Source organism: Muscardinus avellanarius (assembly GCF_963383645.1).
Source record: "Muscardinus avellanarius genome assembly, chromosome: 3".
Taxonomy (NCBI): domain Eukaryota; kingdom Metazoa; phylum Chordata; class Mammalia; order Rodentia; family Gliridae; genus Muscardinus; species Muscardinus avellanarius.
Window position 1 is genome coordinate 39,063,850 of NC_137788.1, and position 22,450 is coordinate 39,086,299.

Sequence of the window (22,450 nt, forward strand, 5' to 3'; positions counted from 1 at the left end):
TAGGTAAGAGGTAGAATACCCCTGGGTTCCATTCCCAGTACTGCAAAAAATAAAAATAAAAAGGGGCTGGGTGTGTAGCCCTGGGTTACATTCCTAGTATTTTTTTTTTTTTTTTTTTTTTGGGTGGTACTGGGAATGGAACCCAGTGGCCTTCTACCTCCAGGCTACACTCTCTGACCTATTTTATATTTTTTTGGAAACAGGGTCTCTTAAACCAGCTGAGGCTGGCTTCGATCCTCCTGTCTCAGCCTCCCAAGCACAGGGATTACAAGCGTGCACCACCATGCCCAGCTTCATTCCTAGTACTATTAAAAAACAAAACAAACAAACAAAAGATTACCTTGCATTTCACAGCACCCAAAGTAGTAGCGTGATACAGCCATATTGCCAACCACTTCCCACTTATTTTCATCAGGATCATATCGTTCAATGGTGTTCCCTATCTCAGCTCCAATCCATCCACCTGTAACCAAATATAAAAAAATGTTTATTTCTGGGATTAATAAATCTGATTTATGACAGAGACCTTAGAAAACATCTAATCTTAGCCAGATGTGGTGGCACACGCTTATAATCCCAGCTTTTGGGAGGCTGAGACAGGAGGATCTCGGTTCATGGCCAGCCTCAGCTACATCGTGAGGCCCTCTGTAATTTAATGAGACCCTGTTTCAAAATAAAGAATTAAAAAAAATAGGGCTAGGGTGTGGCTCAGAGATATAATGCCCCTGGGTTACATCCCCAGTATTGCCAAAAAAAAAAAAAGGAAAAACATCTAATCTTGAGCCAGGTGTGGTGGCACACCCCTGTAATCCCAGTACTTGGGAGGATGAAACAGGTGGATGGCAAGTTCATGGCCAACCTCACCACTTACTTAGCAAGACTCTCAGCAACTTAGTGAGAACCTATTTTCAAAACAAAAAATAAAAAGGGCTGGGGTGTAGCTCAGAGGTACAATGCACTTGGGTTCAAGCTTAAATACCACAAGAAAGAAAAAGTAAACATCTAATCCAACTACTTCATATTAAAAAGTTTCACAGGAAACAGAGGTAATTTCTCAAAGATGACACAAACATAGAACGTAGTCAAGAATGGTGGCGCATACCATATACCTAGTTGCTAGGAGGCTGAAACAGGAAGAATGCAGGTTGAAGCCAGTCTCAGCAATTTAGTGAGGCTCTCAGCAACCTAGCAAAACCCAGTTTCAAAATAAAAAACAAAAAGGGACAGTGGTGTAGCTCATAGATAGAATGTCTCTGAATACAATTCAGAATTACCTCCATTACCACACACACAATAAAAGAAAATGTTAGAACATGACCACATGTAACATCCAGGTTGATTTTATTCCCAGTCTAGTTTTCACTAAGGAATAAAACAAAGACCCGGGAGTGATGGCACATGCTTGTAATCACATAACTTGGGAGGCTGAGACAGGAGTATCACAGGTTTGTAGCCAGCCTCAGCTACTTAGTGAGATCCTCTGCAACTTAGTGAGACCCAGTTTCAAAATAAAGAATAAAATATAGGGCAGGGGCTATAGTTCAGAGGTAGAATGCCCCTAGGTTCAATCCCCAGTAACACACACACACACACACCCTAGGAAATATAGTATTTTATAAAAGTTTTTTTTTTTTTTGGTGGTACTGGGGTACCTGGAAGCCCTTCTACCTCCGGGCTACACTCCCAGACCTATTTTTACATTTTTATTTGGAAACAGGGTTTCCTAAGCCAGTACACGGCTGGCTTCGAACCTGCGCGATCCGCCTGTCTCTGCCTCCCAAGCGCAGGGATTACAAGCATGGGCCACCACGCCCGGCTAAAAGTATTTTTTGAAATGACTTTTTTTAGCTGGGCATGGTGGTGCAAGTGTGTAATCCCAGTATTTGCAAGGCTGAGACAGAAGGATTATGGGTTCAAGGATAGGCTCAGGCTCAGCAAGTAGAGAGACTCTTGTCAACCTAGACAGATTCTGTTTCAAAATAAATAATAAAGCCGGGCGTGGTGGCCCATGCTTGTAATCCCAGCATTTGGGAGGCTGAGACTGAAGGATCGCGGTTCATGGACAGCCTCAGCTACCTGGTGAGGCCCTCTGCAACTCAGTGAGACCTGGTTTCAAAATAAAGAATAAAAATAGGGCAGAGGCTGTAGCTTGGAGGTCAAATGCCTCTGGGTTCTATCACCAGACCCTCAATAACTAAATAAATAAATAAGTAAAAGAAGTAAATAAATAATAATAAAAAAATAGGGTGGGAATGTAGCTCAGAGGTAGAATGCTCCTGGGTTTAATTCTCAGTACCAAAAAAAAGTTGTTGTTGTTGGTTTTTTTTTTTGTGTGTGTGTGTGTGTGTGTGAAATGAGATGGAACTAGATTGAAGAATGAATTGAAGAGCAAATGACAGGGAGAAAACAGGGGAGGCTGAGGGCTATCTCCACTTAAAATCTTCCCTAGAAACAACTCTAATTGTAACTTTTATTGTTTCAAATATAATCAAAGAAGTAGAATAACTTGCTCAAAATCATTCACTAAATATTACGCAATAATGAAAACAATGTAGCAAAGAATTTCCATTTTGTGTCTTAATTCCTTTTTTATACACTCTCTTATATTAGACATAATTAGGCTACCAAATAGAGGTAGAAATGTTATATGCTCAGTTAAAATCATGAGATTTTAGCCGAGTGTGGTGGCACACGCTTGTAATCCCAGCATTCAGGAGGCTGAGACTGGAGGATCTTGGTTCGTGGTCAGCCTCAGCTACTTAGTAAGGCCCTCCGCAACTTAGTGAGACCCTGTTTCAAAATAAAGAATAAAAAGTAGGGCAGGGGTGTAGCTCAGAGGTTGAATGGCCCTGGGTTCCATCCCCAGACCCGCAAAAAAAAAAAAAAAAAATTATGAGATTTGCAGGGTATTGTGATGCACACTTGTGATTCCAGCATTCAGGAGGCAGAGAACAGAGGATCACAGCACAGACCCAGCTACAAAGTAAGGCTCTTCACAACTTGGTGAGACCCTGTTTCAAAAAAATAAAAAAGACTAAGTGCCCGGCGTGGTGACACATGCTTTAATCCCAGCATTCAGGAGGGCTGAGACCAGAGGATAGCAGTTCACGGACAGACTCAGGTACTTAGTGAGATCCCTGTTTCAAACTAAAAAAAAAATAAAAAATAAGGCAGGGGGTATAGCGTGGAGGTCGAATGCCCCTGGGTTCCATCCCCGGACCAGAAAAAAAAAAGGGACTAAAAATAGGACTGGGGGTGTAGCTCAAACCCCTGGGTTCCATCCCCAGTACTGAAAACAAACAAACAAACATGAGATTTAACTAGTCAGAGTGCTTCAATGAATAGCTTGCCTATATTTTATCTTTATCTCCTTTAAAAACTTAATTCCCACAGAAAAAAAAGAAAAAGAAAAGGTCAAAGAGAGTAGAGAATCTCTGTAAAAACAAATCAAAACAGCTGGGCGTGGTGGCACACACTTGTAATCCTATGGCTTGGGAGGCTGAGACAGGAGGATCGCGCAGGTTCGAAGCCAGCCTCAGCAATTTAGTGAGGCTCTCAGCAACTTAGTGAGTCCTGTTTCCAAATAAAATATAAAATAGATCTGGGAGTATAACCCTGAGGTTGAAAAACCCCTGGGTTCCACCCCCAGTACCACACACACACACACACACACACACACACACACACACACACAACTCCACACTTGACAATGTTCTCCAATACAATTTTGAGAATAAAAATTTACAGATCCAAAAAGATACAAGTTTCTCATAGAAGAAACATCTCTAATGTAATTAGAACCTAAAAATTCAGATATTATTAGGATTATCTTTAAATTGAACAGCATAATTACCCAAAGCATAGATAGCCCCATAACATACACACACTCCCAAGCCGCAGCGGGGGTGATTCATTGAAGCTACAGTTGTCCACTGTTTAGTAACTGGATCATAGCATTCCGTACAGTCAAAAATCATTGAATCCTTTTCACCTGATTTAAATAAAAGACACATATCAGCAGTTTAGTAATGCTAAGTTACTAGAACCATAATGATATTCATAGCATTCCATATTTCCAGAAATTCAACCATTATGTCCAATTTTTTTTTTCTTTTTTTGGTGGTACTGGGGTTCCTGGAAGCCCTTCTACCTCCGGGCTACACTCCCAGAACTATTTTTATATATTTTTTTGAAACAGGGTTTCTTATGCCAGTGAGGCTGGCTTCGAACCTGCGCGCTGCTCCTGTCTCTGCCTCCCAAGCGCGGGGATTACAAGCATGCGCCACCACGCCTGGCCATTATGTCCGATTTTATTTTATTTATTTATTTATTCATTATTATTATTATTATTTTTGGTGGTACTGGGGTGGAACCCAGAGGCTTTCTACCTCCAGGCTATACTCCCAGACCTATTTTATACTTTATTTGGAAACAGGGTCTCACTATGTTGCTGAGAGCCTCACTAAGCAGCTGAGGCTGGCTTCAAACCTGTGTGATCCTCCTGTCTGAGCCTCCCAAGCGCAGGTATTACAAGTGTGTGCCACCACACCTGGCTATGTCCGATTTTAAAATATTTATTAAGCCGGGCATGGTGGCGCACACTTGTAATCCCCGCGCTTGGGAGGCGGAGACAGGAGGATCGCGCAGGTTCGAAGCCAGCCTTGCGCGCTGGCTTAGGAGACCCTGTTTCCAAAATGAAAATGTAAAAATAGGTCTGGGAGTGTAGCCCCGAGGTAGAAGGGCTTCCCGGAACCCCAGTACCACAAAAAAAAAATACATATATATATATATATATATATATATATATATTTATTAAGAGCTGGATGTGAGCTGGGGATGGTGGCGCATGCTTGTAATCCCAACATTTGGAAGGCTGAGACAGGAGAATCATGGTTCAAGGACAGCCTCAGCTACTTAGTGAGGCCCTTTGCAACTCAGTGAGACCCTGTTTCAAAATAAAGAATAAAAAATAGGACTGGGGGTATAGCTCGGAGGTAGAATGCCCCTGGGTTCAATCCCCAGAACCACACACACACACACACACACACACAAAATAGATGGATGTGGTGGCACATACCTGTCATCCCAGTACTTGGGAGGCTGATACAGGAAGATTGCAGGTTTGAGACCTGTCTCAACAATTTAGCTAGGCCCTCAGTAACCTAGTGACACTGTTTCAAAATAAAAAAAGGGCTAGGAGTGCAGATCAGTGATAAAGTGCCCCCAGGGTTCAAAGCCTAGTACCACAAAAAAGGAAAGAAAGAAAGAGAGAGAGAGAGGAGAGAGGAGAGAAGAGAAAAAGAAGCCTGGCTAATAAACAACTTTGTTGGTACTAGAGATGAAATCCAAGGGCATTCTTCCTTTGAGCTAAGCTGAGGAGAGCTCACCAAGTTGCTGAGGCTAGCTTCAAACTTGCAATTCTCCTGTCTCAGCCTCTCAAGTACTGGGATTACAAGTATGGCTAAGGCAGAAGGATAGGGGTTTGTATCCAGCCTCAGTGATTTAGTGAGGCCCTTTGCAACTCAGTGAGACCTGGGTTCAAAATAAAGAATAAGTCGGGCGTGGTAGCGCACGCTTATAATCCCAGCATTTGGGAGGCTGAGACTGGAGGATCACGGTTTGTGGACAGCCTCAGCAACTTAGTGAGGCCCTCATCTAAGAGGCCTTCTACAATTTTATGAGATCCTGTTTCAAAATAAAGAATAAAAAATGGGCTAGGGGGGCAGATCAGAGGTAGAATGTCCCTGGGTTCAATTTGGAGTACCACAAAACAAAACAAAAAAAGGACTTGGAGTATAGCCCAGAGGTAGAAAAGCCCCTGGGTTCCACCTCCAGTACCACACACACACACACACACACACACACACACACACACACAAAATAATAATTTTAGTGCAACTCTATACTTTATTATAAACCACATAACACCTATAAATCACAAGAATAAAACCAAAGTCGGGCATGGTGGCGCATGCTTGTAATCCCCGTGCTTGGGAGGCGGAGACAGGAGAATCACACAGGTTCGAAGCCAGACATCCTGGTTTAAGAAACCTTGTTTCCAGCCGGGCATGGTGGCGCACGCTTGTAATCCCCGCGGTTGGGAGGCTCAGACAGGAGGATCACACAGGTTCGAATCCAGGCCTCAGCTTAGTGAGGCTCTCAGCAACTTAGGGAGACCCTGTTTCCAAAATAAAATATAAATGGGCCTGGGAGTATAGCCCGGAGGTAGAAAGCCTCTGGGTTCCACCCCCAGTACCACACACACACAAAAAAAAAACAAGAACCCCTGTTTCTTGTATAAAAAGTTTCTTGTATAAAAAGTATAAAAATAGGTCTGGGAGTGTAGCCCGGAGGTAGAAGGGTTTCCAGGAACCCCAGTACCAAAAAAAAAAAAAAAAAAAAAAAAACCAAAAAAACAAGCCAGGTGTGGTGGGTGGCACAACAGTACTTGGGAGGTTGAGAGGGGAAGATCGCAGTTTTGCAGCCAGCTTCAGCTACTTAGTGAAACCCTCTGCAACTTAGTGAGACCCTGTTTCCAAATAAGAAATAAAATTGGAAGCCCGGCATGGTGGTACACGCTTGCAATCCCAGCATTTGGGAGGCTGAGACAGGAGTATTGCGGTTCGTGGACAGCTCAGCTACTTAGTGAGGCCCTTTGCAAATCAGTGAGACTCTGTTTCTAAAAAAAATAAAAAATAAGGCTGGAGGTGTAGTTCGGAGGTAGAATGCCTCTGGGTTCCATCCCCAGTACCACAAAAACTAAAATAAAATAAAATAAAAATAAAATGAAATAAAATTGGGTTGGGAGTATACTTGGAGGTAGAATGCTTTTAGGTTCAATCCCCAATACAAAAAAAAAAAAAAAAAAAGAAACCAACATGAGAGGATAGAGAAAAGTAATATCAAAAAATACCTTTGATAAGAGAAGTAAGATATTTTTATTGTTACCTCCAATAGCGTAGACCATCCCTCCTAGAACTGCTACTCCCAGTCCACATCGAGCCTGATGAAGTGAAGAGACAGTGGTCCAGTACTGGCTAAAAGTGTCAAAACGTTCTACACAGCTGAGGGCTCTGCTATCGCTCCAACGACCCCCCTGCAACCGTGTATATCCACCTAAACAAAGGAAAGAAGTACACAAATTGCTTACTGCTATATATGGAAATGGTACTAATGACTAATGAGGAAAAATCGAGCCCTGTACTTCTTTTTTATTTTAATTTTTTTAAATTTTTTATTGGTGCATTATATTCATACATCCTTTACTTCTTTTTTAGTGTGTGGATCTGGGGATGGAATCCAGGGACATTACATATACATATACATACAAAAATAATATATACATTTATTAAAATAAATTCTTTAGAGCCTGCCATATATGTATGTTTGTATATACGTGTACATATGTGTGTGTATACATATATATATATATATATATATGTAACATATATAAGGAATAAAAAAAATTGAACTGGGGTGTAGCTCAGAGGCAGAAGCCCCTAGGTTCAATCCCCAGTTCCAAAAAAAAAAAAAAAAAAAAACAATGTATATTAACCAGGTACAGTGGTTAATGCTGTAATCCCAGTACTTGGGAGGCTGAGACTGGAGGCATGCAGATTCAATGCCAACTTGCAGTAACTTAGTGAGACCCTCTTTTTTTTTTTTTTTTTTTTGCAGGTCTGGGGAAGGAACCCAGAGGCTTTCTACCTCCGGGCTGTATTCCCAGACCCATTTTATATCTTATTTGGAAATAGGGTCTCACTAAGTTGCTGAGAGCCTCACTAAGTAGCAGAGGCTGGCTTCGAACCTGTGTGATCCTCCTGTCTCAGCCTCCCAAGCGCGGGGATTACAAGCGTGCGCCACCACACCCAATTTGTAATCCCAGCATTTGGGAGATTGAAACAGGAGGACCCAGGTTCACAGCCAGCCTCAGCTACTTAGTGAGGTCTTTTGTAACACAATGAGACCCTTTTTCAAAATAAATAATAAAAAAATAGATCTGGGTGTGTAGCTTGGAGGCAGAATGTCCCCGAGTTCATCCTCAGTGCAACAACAACAACAAAAAAAAAAAACCAAAAAAAACAGTTGGGTGTGTAACTCAGCTCTGGGTTTCATCTTCAGTACCACTTAAAAAAATGCAACATATAGCCGGGCGTGGTGGCGCACGCTTGTAATCCCCGTGCTTGGGAGGCAGAGACAGGAGGATCGCGCAGGTTCGAAGCCAGCCGCGCGCGCTGGCTTAGGAGACCCTGTTTCCAAATATAAAATGTAAAAAGAGGTCTGGGAGTGTAGCCCGGAGGTAGAAGGGCTTCCAGGAACCCCAGTACCACCAAAAAAACCAAAAAAACCAAAAAATGCAACATATAAATCTGTAGCCTGAATGTGAAAAATTAAATATGCTTCTGACACACCTATATATTCTGACATGTATGGTAATAACAACAAAGTATTAAAAAACTTTGATTCTGAAAATAATGATGTTATATTACTTCTTTAAAGGTCCTTACCTACTGCATACAGGTACTTTCTTGCTTTCTTGCGAGGACGAACCTTAGATGTCTGCAGGAAACTACAAAACTTGTTCTCTTTGGGAGATTTGCACACTTCACAGTACTCTTTCAAAAGTGTTTGCAATGCAACACGAAGATTAAAATCCGATACTCCTAAAGCAATATTTAAAAAGATAATGTATTTAAAACTTATTTTTTCCAGTACTGAAATTGAACCCAGGGGCATTCTACCCACACTCTCAGCGCTATTTTATTTTTATTCTTTTCTTGAAACACAGTCTCACTAAGTTGCGGAGGGGCGTATTAAGTTTCTGAGGCTGGCTGTGAACCTGTAATCCTCCTGTCTCAGCCTGCCAAGTACTGGGATTACAAGCAAGCACCACCAGACCTGGCTAAAAAATGTTTTTTATTTACCCAGAGGCTTTCTTCCCAGCCCTATTTTATATTTTATTTAGAAACAGGGTCTCACTCAGTTGCTGAGAGCCTCACTAAGTAGCTGAGGCTGGCTTTGAACCTGCGCAATCCTCCTGGCTCAGCCTCCCAAGCACAGGGATTACAAAAGTGCGCCACCACGCCCGGCTAGTCTTTTTATTTTTTGAAACAAGGTCTCACAGAGTTGCGAAGGGCCTCGCTAAGTAAGTGAGGCTGTCCGCAAATCACGATCCTCCGGTCTCCCAAATGCTGGGATTACAAGCATGCACCATCACGCCCGGCCTTAAAAAACTTTTAAATTTGACTAAAAGATATATTTGAATAAAGGTAAAACACATTTAGCAATCAGTTAAAAAATCTTTGTCATCAAACAATGGTGTTTGGCTCCTATAATATCAAATACTGTTTTTTCATTTCATTTCTTTCTTTCAATTTTTTTTTTTTTTCCGGTACTGGGGATGGAACCCAAGGGCATTCTACTTACAAGCTACAATCCCAGCCCTATTTTTAATTATTTATTTTGAAACAGGATGTCACTGAGGTGCAAAGGGCCTCACAAAGTAGCTGAGGCTTTCTGGGAACTGGAATCCTCTTGTCTCAGCCTCCCAAATGCTGGATTACAAGCGTGTGCCACCACGCTCAGCTTATTTTTCCATTTCTACTAAAGAATATATTTTCCAGACAGGTGTGGTGACAAACACTTATAATCCCAGTACTTGGGATGCTGAGACAGGAAGATCACAGGTTTGAGGGCAATTCAGTAAGTAGTGAGACTCTCATTAACCTAACAAGACCCTGTTTCCAAATAAAAATAAAATAGGGCTGGGGTGTAGCTTAGAGGTAGAATGCCCCTGGGTTCAATCCTCAGTGCCACCAATAAAACAAATTATATATATATTTCTTACTACTATCAAAAATTGTTTTTTGATGTTGTTGTTTTTCTTTATTATGGTACTGGGGTTCCTGGAAACCCTTCTGCCTCCGGGCTACACTCCCAGACCTATTATTATACTTTTTATTTGGAAACCGTCTCAAACCAGCTGGCTGGCTTTGAACTTGCCCGATACTCCTGCCTCCACCTCCCAAGTGTGGGGATTACAAGCCTGTGCCACCATGCCCAGCTCAAAAATTGTTTTTAAAAGTCAGGCGTGGTGGCTCACGCTTGTAATCCTAGCATTTTGGAGGCTGAGACAGAAGGATCCTGGTTCCCAGACAGCCTCAGCTACTTAGTGAGACCCTTTGCAACTCAGTGAGACCCTGTTTAAAAATAAAGAATAAGAGACCCCTGGAGAAACCAGGCCCAGTAAGACGCTGGGTTCTGGGCGAGGGTCGCGGGCGGGGCACGCCAGATGGGGCCCGGGTCGCGGGACTCTGGGCCCCGGCCGAACTGCACGTAGCACGCCAGATCCCTGGAGAAACCGGACCCAGTAAGACACTGGGTTCTGGGCGGGGGTCGTGGGCTGGGCACGCCAGATGGGGCCCGGGTCGCAGGACTCTGGGCCCCGGCCGAACTGCGCGTAGCACGCCAGACCCCTGGAGAAACCAGACCCAGTAAGACGCTGGGTTCTGGGCAGGGGTCGCGGGCTGGGCACGCCAGATGGGGCCCGGGTCGCGGGACTCTGGGCCCCGGGCCGAACTGCGAGTAGCACGCCAGACCCCTGGAGAAACCAGGCCCAGTAAGACCCTGGGTTCTGGGCGGGGGTCGAGCACAGGGCACGCCAGCTGGGGCCCGGATCGCAGGACTCTTGTTCCCGGCCGAACTGCGAGAAGCACGCCAGACCTTTGGAGAAACCGGGCCCAGAACAGAAAAAGATAAAGAAAAATATCGGAGAGGAGATAAGAAAGCCGTTATGGATGCCAGGACACTGGAGATGCAGACAAAACTTATCTAAATGCACTGGAACTTATGGAAAAATTCGCCATGAAAGAGGACTGCTATTTCTCTATATTGTTAAGAATCTCAGACATCACATATAAGGAGAGAGTTTAGCGGAGACCAAGGAGAAATGCGGTGTTGAAAGAGTTCTTCGCGATGGTGGTGGAGACTTGTATTCAGGAGAAGCAGAAACCGGATCTTACCAACTTTATTTTTTTGGAGAAATTACACCAAATGTCAAATGCTACCATCACGCATGCTTAGGAACACTGGACAACATTCAGAGTGGAAAAAGAGCCTGGGAAGGATTTGAAACGGTGGAGGCAGTGGCAATGCCAGTGGCCAATATTCGGGGGAGGCAGAGATCTGATACATTACAACTGGAACCTTTGAAATAATAACCACAGAGACAGTGATCGGAACCTGCTGAGGGGTTAGGCGGGCGCCGGGGCCAGTGGCCGACATCGGAGCTTGCTGTGAGGCAAGGCCACTACTGAGGCCTCCGTGGCCGGGATTGGAACCTGCAGAGGGGTTAGACCGATGCTGGGGCCAGCGAGGCCGGCATTGGAGCCTGCCATGATGCAAGGCTTGTACTAGGGCCTCCGAGGTCGGGTCCGGAACTTGCTGAGGGGTTAGGCCGGTGCTGGGGTCAGCGAGGCCGGCATCGGAGCCTGCCGTGAGGCAAGGCCAGTGTTGGGGCCCCCGAGGACGGGACCGGAGCCTGCTGAGGGGTTAGGCCGGTGCTGGGGCCAGCGAGGCTGGCATCAGAGCCTGCCATGAGGCAAGGCCGGTACTTGGGCCTCCGAGGCCAGGATAAGAGCCTGCCGAGGGGTTAGGCCGGTGCTGGGGCCGGTGAGGCCGGCATCAGAGCCTGCCTTGAGTCATGACCAGTGCTGGGGCCTCCGAGGCCAGGATAAGAGCCTGCCGAGGGGTTAGGCTGGTGCTGGGGCCAGCAAGGCCGGCATCGGAGCCTGCCTTAAGGCAAGGCCGGTACTGGAGCCTCCGAGGCCAGGATAAGAGCCTGCTGAGGGGTTAGGCCAGTGCTGGGGCCAGCGAGGCCGGGATCGGAGCCTGCCGAGGGGTTAGGCCGGTGCTGGGGCCAGCAAGGCCGGCATCGGAGCCTGCTGTGAGGCAAGGCCGGTACTGGGGCCTCCGAGGCCAGGATAAGAGCCTGCTGAGGGGTTAGGCCGGTGCTGGGGCCAGCGAGGCCGGCATCGGAGCCTGCCTTGATGCATGACCAGTGCTGGGGCCTCCAAATCCGGGATCGGAGCCTGCCAAGGGGTTAGGCCGGTGCTGGGGCCAGTGAGGCCAGCATCGGAGCCTGCCTTGAGGCAAGGCCAGTACTGGGGCCTCCGAGGCCGGGATCGGAGCCTGCCGTGAGGCATGACCAGTGCTGGGGCCTCCGAGGCCGGGATCGGAGCCTGCCGAGGGGTTAGGCCGGTGCTGGGGCCAGCGAGGCCGGCATCGGAGCCTGCCTTGAGGCAAGGCCGGTACTGGGGCCTCTGAGGCCGGGATCGGAGCCTGCCGAGGGGTTAGGCCGCTGCTGGGGCCAGTGAGGCCGGCATCGGAGCCTGCCGTGAGGCAAGGCCGGTACTGGGGCCTCCGAGGCCAGGATAAGAGCCTGCCGAGGGGTTAGGCCGGTTCTGGGGCCAGCGAGGCCGGCATCGGAGCCTGCCTTGAGGCAAGGCCGGTACTGGGGCCTCGAGGCCAGGATAAGAGCCTGCCGAGGGGTTAGGCCGGTGCTGGGGCCAGCGAGGCCGGCATCGGAGCCTGCTGTGAGGCAAGGCCGGTTTTGGGGCCTCCAAGGCCAGGATAAGAGCTTGCCGAGGGGATAGGCCGGTGCTGGGGCCAACGAGGCTGGCAGCGGAGCCTGCCATGAGGCATGACCAGTGCTGGGGCCTCCGAGGCCGGGATCGGAGCCTGCCGAGGGTTTAGGCCGGTGCTGGGGCCAGCGAGGCCGGCATCGGAGCCTGCCGTGAGGCAAGGCCGGTACTGGGGCATCCGAGGCCAGGATAAGAGCCTGCCGAGGGGTTAGGCCGGTGCTGGGGCCAGCGAGGCCGGCATCGGAGCCTGCCTTGAGGCATGACCAGTTCTGGGGCCTCCGAGGCCGGGATCGGAGCCTGCCGAGGGGTTAGGCCGGTGCTGGGGCCAGCGAGGCTGGCATTGGAGCCTGCCTTGAGGCAAGGCCGGTACTGGGGCCTCCGAGGCCAGGATAAGAGCCTGCCGAGGGGTTATGCCAGTGCTGGGGCCAGTGAGGCCGGCATCGGAGCCTGCCTTGAGACAAGGCCAGTACTGGGGCCTCCTGGCCAGGATAAGAGCCTGCCGAGGGGTTAGGCTGGTGCTGGGGCCAGCGAGGCCGGCAGCGGAGCCTGCCGTGAGGCAAGGCCGGTACTGGGGCCTCCAAGGCCAGGATAAGAGCTTGCCGAGGGGTTAGGCCGGTGCTGGGGCCGACGAGGCCAGCAGCGGAGCCTGCCTTGAGGCATGACCAGTGCTGGGGCCTCCGAGGCCGGGATCGGAGCCTGCCGAGGGGTTAGGCCGGTGCTGGGGCCAGCGAGGCCGGCATCGGAGCCTGCCTTGAGGCAAGGCTGGTACTGGGCCTCTGAGGCCAGGATAAGAGCCTGTCAAGGGGTTAGGCCGGTGCTGGGGCCAGTGAGGCCGGCATCGGAGCCTGCCGTGAGGCATTACCAGTGTTGGGGCCTCCGAGGCCGGGATTGGAATCCTGCCAAGGGGTTAGACCGGTGCAGGGGCCAATGGCCAGCATCGGAGCCTGGCGTGAGGCAAGTTCACTCCTGCGGCCTCCAAGGTCGGGACCAAAGCCAGCTTAGGGGTTTGACCGGTTCAGGGGCCAGCGAGACCAGAACTGGGTCCTCCCATGAGGCAAGGCCGCTGCTTGAGCCAGCGAGGTCTGGATCAGTCCACTGAGTAGCCAGGCCACTACTGGGACCATCAAGAATGGGATTGGTACTTGCAACGCAGCATGCACAGAGAAATATCGCAGAAAATATAAATCAGACGCTTCTCTTAATCAGCAATAACTAGGAGGAAAAGGGCAACAGGAAGAGGTTGAGCTATAGAAAGGGCCCTATAGTGAAGCAACTAATGTGACCAATCAGAGGGTATGTAATACTGGAGGACGGAGCCTCTTTAAAACGCAGGAGGTACATAAACAAATGTATCAAAGTAAATCACCAAAGAAGTGTGGGATGGAGGGAGGGGGAGGGAATGGGACGGGGGCTGGAGGAGGGCTAATTGGATGATGTGTGCTTGTATATCCTCTCAAGTCTTGTACTCCAATGTGATTGATATATGACTACAATGCACCAATTTAAAAAATAAATTAATTAAAAAAAATAAAATAAAAATAAAAATAAAAATAAAGAATAAAAGGCCGAGCGTGGTGGCGCATGCTTGTAATCCCCATGCTTGGAAGGTGGAGACAGGAGGATCATGCTGGTTCGAAGCCAGCCTCGCTGGCTTAAGAGACCCTGTTTCCAAATTAAAAAAAAAAAAAAATTATAAAATAGGTCTGGAAGTGTACCCCGGAGGTAGAAGGTTTTCCCGGAACCCCAGTACCACCAATAATAATAATAAATAATAATAATAATAATAATAATAATAATAATAATAATAATAAATAAATAATAGGGTAGGGCTGTGGCACTGAGGTAGAATGGTCCTGGGTTCCACCCCCAGTACCACATACACAAAAAAAGAAGGATTGCAGGTTCAGGGACAACCTCAGCAAGTAGTGAAACTCTCAACAACCTAGGAAGACTGTTTCCAAATAAGAAATAAACTGGGCTGGGGGTGTAGCTCCAAGGTAGAATGTCTCTGGGTTCAATCTCCAGTACAGAAAGAAAAAAGAAGAAAGAAAGAAAGAAAGAAAGAAAGAAAGAAAGAAAGAAAGAAAGGAAGGAAGGAAGGAAGGAAGGAAGGAAGAGGGAGGGAGGGAGGGAGGGAGGGAGGAGGAAAGGAAGGGAGGAAGAAAGGAAGGGAGGCAGGGTAGGTAGGTCTCACTAAGCTGTAGAAGGCCTCACAAGTTGTTGAGGCTTGCTGCAAACCTGTGACCCTCCTGTTTCAGCATCCCAAGTACTGGGATTATTAGCATGCACCACCTCACCTGGTTCAGCATCAAAAAATTTTAGAAATAAAAATAGATAAATGATTTGACGTACAGTAAGAAGTTACCTTCTATATACTTTAAAAGTCTCTGAGGAGGTAACAAAGGGAATCGAATTGGGTCTAGCACTTCTACCACATATTTTCTTCTTTTTCCCAGATCTTTCAGAATCCACTGCATTGCAGCTAAGAAGACTTGGTATTCATCCTCAATGCTAAGCTCTTCACTTCGTAAAATTTTGATCAGCTGATCTTTTGTAAGTGCCAGGAACTCTTCACCATTATGAACCTCCAAGAAATGGACATGGATGTAGTTTTCTGTGAATTCCAAAAGATCATGGCAGGCAATTTGCTCAGAGAATTGAAAGATCCCAATGCAGTTCAGTGGATCAATTTGTCCTTTCAGAAATTCACAGGAAAGATTAACAACTTCGGTCAACTGTAGCATGTCCGCTGCAACAATCAACTCCTGAACATTATTCACACCTATGTTCACTGTACCTAGGAAAACAGGGAGACAAATTAGCCAGTAAGACAAAAACATATACTTAACTTACTCAAACTGTTTTACTTGAATCCATTAAAAATTTAATGTTTGCAGAGTAGCTAGAAGTAAGTAAAAAAGGCAACAAAGGATTTCTGGAAGAACAGAAAACTCAAATGATATTAATATTTATGAAATATTTAAAATAAACTAGACACAATATTAATTGCTTTATATACTTGTTTAACCCTCATTACAATCCTATATATTAGATATTTTTATTGTATTATGGAAAAAGAATGAGAAAGTTTAAGCAAACTTTTCACATGTTACATGCCTAAGCAAGTTGCATGGTAGAAAAATACAAAAGTCCATAGTTTTGATATTATTTTTTTGCAGTAATGAGAATCAAACCCAGGGCCTTTCACATAATGGGTAAGCACTATACCACTGAGCTACATTCCAAGCCCTTCTTTTAATCTTTTGAGCCAAGGTCTCACTAAGTTGCTCAGGTTGACCTTGAAATTTTGATCCTCCTGCCCCTGCCCCTCCAGTAGCTACCATTGCAGGCCTATACCACTATGCCCACCTAAAATCCATTCTTTTGTGTGTGTGTGTGTGTGTGGAAGTGGGGAGTGATACTGGGGACTAAACCCAGGGGCATTTCACCTCTAATTTACACACTTACCCTTTGCTTAAAATTTGAAACAGGCTCTAAGCTGCGAGTGCCTCACTAAGTTGCTGAGGGTGGCCACAAACTTGCAACCCTCCAGTCTCAGCCTCCCAAGTACTGGGATTATAGGCACAAACTACCATGCCAAGAAATTTTTTTTTTTACAAAATTGGGAGATATATATATATATATATATATATTTTTTTTTTTTTTTTTTTTTTTGCAGTACTGAGGATAAAACCCGGGGAGATTCTACCTCTGAACTACACCTCCAGCCCTTTGTTTATTTATTTATTTATTTATTTATTTATTTAGGTGGTGGTACTGAGAGTGGAACCCAGAGGCTTTCTACCTGCGGACAATACTCCCAGACCCATTTTATATTTTTATTTAGAAACAGGGTCTCACTAAGTTGCTGAGAGCCTCACTAAGCAGCTGAGGCTGGCTTTGAACCTGCGCGATCCTCCTGTCTCAGCCTCCCAAGTGCCGGGATTACAAGCATGCGCCACCACGTCCGGCTTCCAGCCTTATTTTTTATTCTTTATTTTGCAACAGGCCTCACTGAGTTGCAAAGGGCCTCACTAAGTAGCTAAGGCTATCTGTAAACCATGATCCTCCTATCTCAGCCTTCCAAATGCTGGGATTACAAGTGCACACCACCATGCCTGATATATATATATATATATATATATATATATATTTTTTTTTTTTTTTTTTTCTTTCAGTGCTGGGGATGGTACCCAGGGGCATTCTTCCTCCAAGCTGCACCGCCAGCCCTATGTTTTTCTTTCTTTTTTTTTTTTTTGATGGTACTAGGGTTCCTGGAAACCCTTCTACCTCCAGGCTACACTCCCAGACCTATTTTATACTTTATTTGGAAACAGGGTCTCTTAAGCCAGCGTGGCTAGCTTCGAACCTGCCAGATCCTCCTGTCTCTGCCTCCCAAGCACAGGGATTACAAGCGTGCATTACCAGGCCCAGCTCCAAGCCCTATTTTTTATTCTTTATTTTGAAACCTGGTCTCACTGAGTTGCAAAGGGCATCACTAAGTAGCTGAGGCTGTCGATGAACCGCGATTCTCCGGTCTCAGCCTGCCAAATGCTGGGATTACAAGCGTCCGCCACCATGCCCGACTATTTATATCTTGATTTAAAAATTTTTTATGTTGAAGCTGGGTGTGGTGGCGCACGCTTGTAATCCCTGCACTTGGGAGGCTCAGACAGGAGGATCGCACAGGTTCGAAGCCAGCCTTGGCTACTTAGTGAGGCTCCTGGCAACTTGGTTGAGACCCTGTTTCCAAATAAAATACAAAAAAAATAGGTCTGGGGGGGTATATCCCAGTGGAAGAAAGCCCCTGGGTTCCACCCCCAGTAACACCAAAAAACAACAACAAAAAAAATTTATGTTGAGCCAGCCGTGGTGGCTATTTTATTTTATTTTTTTGGTGGTACTGGGGGTGGAACCCAGAGGCTTTCTACCTCTGGGCTATACTCCCAGACCTATTTTATATTTTATTTGGAAACAGGGTCTCATTAAGTTGCTGAGAGCCTCACTAAGTAGCTGAGGCTGGCTTCGAACCTGTGTGATCCTCCTGTCTCAGCCTCCCAAGCGTGGGGATTACAAGCGTGCGCCACCACGCCCGGCTCTATTTTATATTTTATTTAAAAACAGGGTCTCTCGCCAGGCGTGGTGGCTCTGTTTTATATTTTATTTAAAAACAGGGTCTCTCGCCAGGCGTGGTGGCGCACGCTTGTAATCTCCGCGCTTGGGAGGCTGAGACAGGAGGATCACACAGGTTCGAAGCCAGCCTCAGCTACTTAGTGAGGCTCTCAGCAACTTAGTGAGACCCTATTTCCAAATAAAATATAAAATAGGTCTGGGAGTATAGCCCGGAGGTAGAAAGCCTCTGGGTTCCACCCCCAGTACCACCAAAAATAAATAAATAAATAAAAATAAAAAAAATAAAACAGGGTCTCTGCCGGGCGTGGTGGCGCACACTTGTAATCCCCACGCTTGGGAGGCAGAGACAGGAGGATCGCGCAGGTTTGAACCCAGCTGCGCTGGTTTAAAAGACCCTGTTTCCAAATTTAAAAAAAAGTATAAAATCGGTCAGGGAGTGTAGCCCGGAGGTAGAAGGGCTTCCAGCAACCCCAGTACCACATACACACACACACACAAAAAAAAAAAACAGGGTCTCACGAAGTTGCTGAGAGCCTCATTAAGTAGTTGAGGCTGGCTTCAAACCTGTGTGATCCTCCAGTCTTAGCCTCCCAAGCGCTGGAATTACAAGTGTGCATCACCACACCCAGCTTTATTCTATTATTTTGAAGTAGAATCTCACTAACGGGGCATGGAAGTATGGCCAGGAGGTATAACTCCTCTGGGTTCCACCCCCAGTACCACACACACATCAAAAAAAAAAAAAAAAAAAAAAAGAAATAGAATCTCACTAAGTTGTGAAGCGCCTCACTAAGTTTCTGAGGCTAGCTACAAATCTGTGATCCTCCTGTCTCAGCCTCCCAAGTACTAAGTGTTACGGTTTTGGGGAGAGTATGGTTTGGAAAAACTGTTCCCCAGGAACCCCTGCTGGGTTCCCCGACATACTTTCCCCCAACCCATAACAAAAACTCAAAACGACCAAAAACAGAAAAAGAAAAAAAAAAAAAAAAAAAAAACGCGGGTTCTTGTCCTAAGCTAAGAATAAATATGCATAGCTTGGACAGTTGCTGAAGATTTAAAGAAGTTTATTAGAAAGATAGAAATACAGAGCCGGGCGTGGTGGCGCACGCTTGTAATCCCCGCGCTTGGGAGGCAGAGACGGGAGGATCGCGCAGGTTCGAAGCCAGCCGCGCGCAGGTTCGAAGCCAGCCGCGCGCGCTGGCTTATGAGACCCTGTTTCCAAACAAAAATGTAAAAGTAGGTCTGGGAGTGTAGCCCGGAGGCAGAAGGGCTTCCAGGAACCCCAGTACCACCAAAAAAAAAAAAAAAAAAGAAAGATAGAAATACAGAAAATAGAAATACAGCTCCATACCAGACTGGCATGGAGGGGTGACTCGAAATGAATACACCAAAGGAATTACACGTGGACCAGACTTTTTATACCCATGACCTCCATCTTGTTTGCGTGACTCTGATATAGTGAACATCCCTGTAAGGTACCTCCCCTTACCCTGTAAGGTACCTCCCCCAATAAGGTGTGGTGAGGTATCTACTTTCAGGAACCAGTAGACCCCTCCTACCATCTTAGCTGGCTTATCATGTAGATCTGTCTTTAGCTAGAGAAAGGCCTAGTTCTCTCCTAAGATCTGTCTTTAGCTAGAGAAAGGCCTAGTTCTCTCCTAAGATCTGTCTTTAGATAGAGAAAGGCCTAGTTCTCCTCTCCTATTGACTTGCTAATTACATGTAGCTAAGTCAATCTAAGTTTCAATAGCTGTTTGCTTGCTGACTAAAGCCAAGCCTTTCTCTCTCCAGGTCTGCTGCCATTTTGACACAATTATTTTTGAAATACATTACTAATCATAGTTTTCTCAAATCTTCCTAGGCCATTCCCAATACTGGTACACTAAGATTATAGTCTACGCCTATGGTCTAGGATATAGTCTATCCCTGGCTGAAATATACCATTATACATACATACACACACACACACACACACACACACACACACACGCATTATAACTTATTTAACCACATAGTCTACTAAGGGATAATTAAGATTATATATAAAGACACACACACACACACACACACACACACACACATATGCATTATAACTTATTTAACCACATAGTCTACTAAGGGATAATTAAGATTATTTCCAAGCTGGGTGTGGTGGCACAGTCTTGTAATTCCAGTACCTAGGAGGCTGAGACAGGAGGATCGCAGCCTCGCAGCTACCTAGTGAGGCCCTCTGCAATTTAGTAAGACCTTGTTTCAAAATAAAGAATAAGAGCTGGGCATGGTGGTGCATGCTTGTAATTCCAGTGCTTGGGAGGCTGAGACAGGAGTATTGCATAGGTTAAAAACCAGCCTCAGCTACTAGGCTCTCAGCAACTTAGACCCTTTTTCCAAATAAAGTATAAAATAGGTCTGGGAGTATAGCCTGGAGGTAAAAGAGCCCCTAGGTTCCACCCCCAGTACCACCAAAAAAAATAAAATAAAAATTTAAAAAAGAATTAAAAAGGCTGGGTATGGTGGCACATGCTTTTTAATCCCAGCATTTTGGGGGTGGAGACCAGAGGATCAGGGTTGGTGGACAGCCTCACTCAGTTACTTAGTGAAGCCCTTTACAACTCAGTGAGACCCTGTTTCAGAAAATAAAAAAGACTAAAAAATAGGACCAGGGGGTGTAGCTTGGAGGTAGAATGCCCCTAGTTTCCATCCTCAGTACCACAAAAAAGAAAGAAAAAAAGAAAGTAAGAAAGAAAGAAAGAAAGAAAGGAAGGAAGGAAGGAAGGAAGGAAGAAAGAAAGAGAAAGAAAGAAAGATAGATAGGTAGGACTGGGGTATAGCTTGGAGGGAGAATGCCCTTGGGTTCCATCCCCAGTACCAGAAAAAAAGAAAGAAAGAAAAGAAAAGAAAGAAGAAAGGAAGAAAGGAAGGAAGGAAGGAAGAAAGAAAGAGGAAGGAAGGACGGACAGACGAACTTGGGGTGTAGCTTGGAGGGAGAATGCCCCTGGGTTCCATTCCCAGTACCAAAAAAAAAAAAAAAAAAAAAAAAAAAAAAAAAAAAAAGAGGAGTGTGGGAAGCCATTAAGGTTTTCCCCTAAAAGAATATTTCTGATTTAGCTGACTGTCCTTCGCCCAGAGTCAACAAGGTTTGGGATCATGGAAAGTTCAAAGTAAAAGGTCTGAGAGAAGATCAGGTGGTGATGGCACGAGGGTACTGATTAACCTACCTGTAATGTATGTGCTTTGTTTTTGTTTTTTGGTGGTACTGGGGGTGGAACCCAGGGGCTTTCTACAACCGGGCTATACTCCCAGACGTATTTTATATTTTATTTGGAAACAGGGTCTCACTAAGTTGCTGAGAGCCTCACTAAGTAGCTGAGGCTGGCTTCGAACCTGCGCGATCCTCCTGTCTCAGCCCCAAGCGCGGGAATTACAAGCGTGGGCCACCATGCCTGGCTTAATGTATGTGCTTTGGATTGGTCTCTATTGTATCCTGGTTGTGATAGCAGGAGGATATTGATTGACCTGTAACTGTAGAAATAACTCTAGAGAAATGAACCGGTCATCGGCCCAGTAGAGAATATTGACCCAGGAGCAGGGGTTGACCAATAGAGATATTAACCCAGGAGCAGGGGTCTGCCAGTAGAGACAGTAGATTGGTGGCCCCCCCACGTCAGAATTTAAAAGTTCCTAGAATCAAATTCTTAAGAGTTGAATCTTCATCCTCATGCCTCTCTTCGGAACCCGTACTTTTGCCGGCTGGCTCCGGCAGAGGAGGAAGAGGAGAGAAACTTTTCAGAGTCTCATGATAATATGTGTTTAAGTAGTTATCTCCCATATAAGTCCTATCAATTTCTGTTCCCTGTCCAATACTGCATTGGAATTGCATTTTTTTTTTTTTTTTTGGTGGTACTGGGGTTCCTCGAAGCCCTTGTACCTCCGGGCTACACTCCCAGACCTATTTTTACATTTTTATTTGGAAACAGGGTCTCCTAAGCCAGTGCGCACGGCTGGCTTCGAACCTGCGCGATCCTCCTGTCTCTGCCTCCCAAGCGCGGGGATTACAAGCGTGTACCACCACGCCTGGCAGCATTATTCTTCATTGAAACAACAGGCTCATGTAACATACCTGTGTAAATGAAATCTAGAAGGAGTTGAAAGATTCCAGCTTCAATTCCTAGAATCTGTACAGTATCTTTTGAGGACTCTTTCATTCCTCCAGTGAACAAAGCTGCAAAATATGGACTGCTGGCAGCCAAAACCAGCCGATGAACATTAAAAGTTTCCTTCCCCACTTGTAGCTGTACATCACAGAATAGGTGTCCATTTCTCATTTTATTGATCTGGGTCAACATGAGTTGAGCATGTTTATCTGATGAAAATGGATTATCACCAGCCTTGGGTCGGCCTTCATTAGCCATGATGATCACAGATTAATTAAAAGGACTTGCCCATATCCTGAAAAACAAAATAAAAATACAAAGAGATCAAATAACATATTGTTTTGTGTGTGTGGTACTAGGGATTGAACTCAGGGGAATTCTGCCTCTGAGCTATATACCCCAGTCATATTTTATATTTTATTTTATTTTTTATTTATTTTGTGTGTGTGTGTGTGTGTGTGTGTGTGTGTGTGTGTGTGTTACTGGGAATGGAACCCAGGGGCCTTCTACCTCCAGGCTATA

At 45.8% G+C, this 22,450-nt stretch overlaps 1 protein-coding gene across 1 annotated transcript in view; it reads right to left on the reverse strand.

Moving 5' to 3' along the window:
• IPP (intracisternal A particle-promoted polypeptide) overlaps positions 1–22,186 on the reverse strand; it is a gene marked incomplete at both ends in the record, with an annotated part of 30,287 nt that extends 8,101 nt beyond the window's left edge. Inside the window, 6 exons of the mRNA XM_080692189.1 lie at positions 341–463; positions 3,854–3,991; positions 6,949–7,116; positions 8,508–8,663; positions 15,007–15,438; positions 21,895–22,186. Of these exons, the coding sequence (XP_080548315.1) occupies positions 341–463; positions 3,854–3,991; positions 6,949–7,116; positions 8,508–8,663; positions 15,007–15,438; positions 21,895–22,186 (1,309 nt within the window). The remainder of the gene's footprint in view (positions 1–340; positions 464–3,853; positions 3,992–6,948; positions 7,117–8,507; positions 8,664–15,006; positions 15,439–21,894) is intronic.
• Between the last annotated feature and the right edge of the window lie 264 nt (positions 22,187–22,450).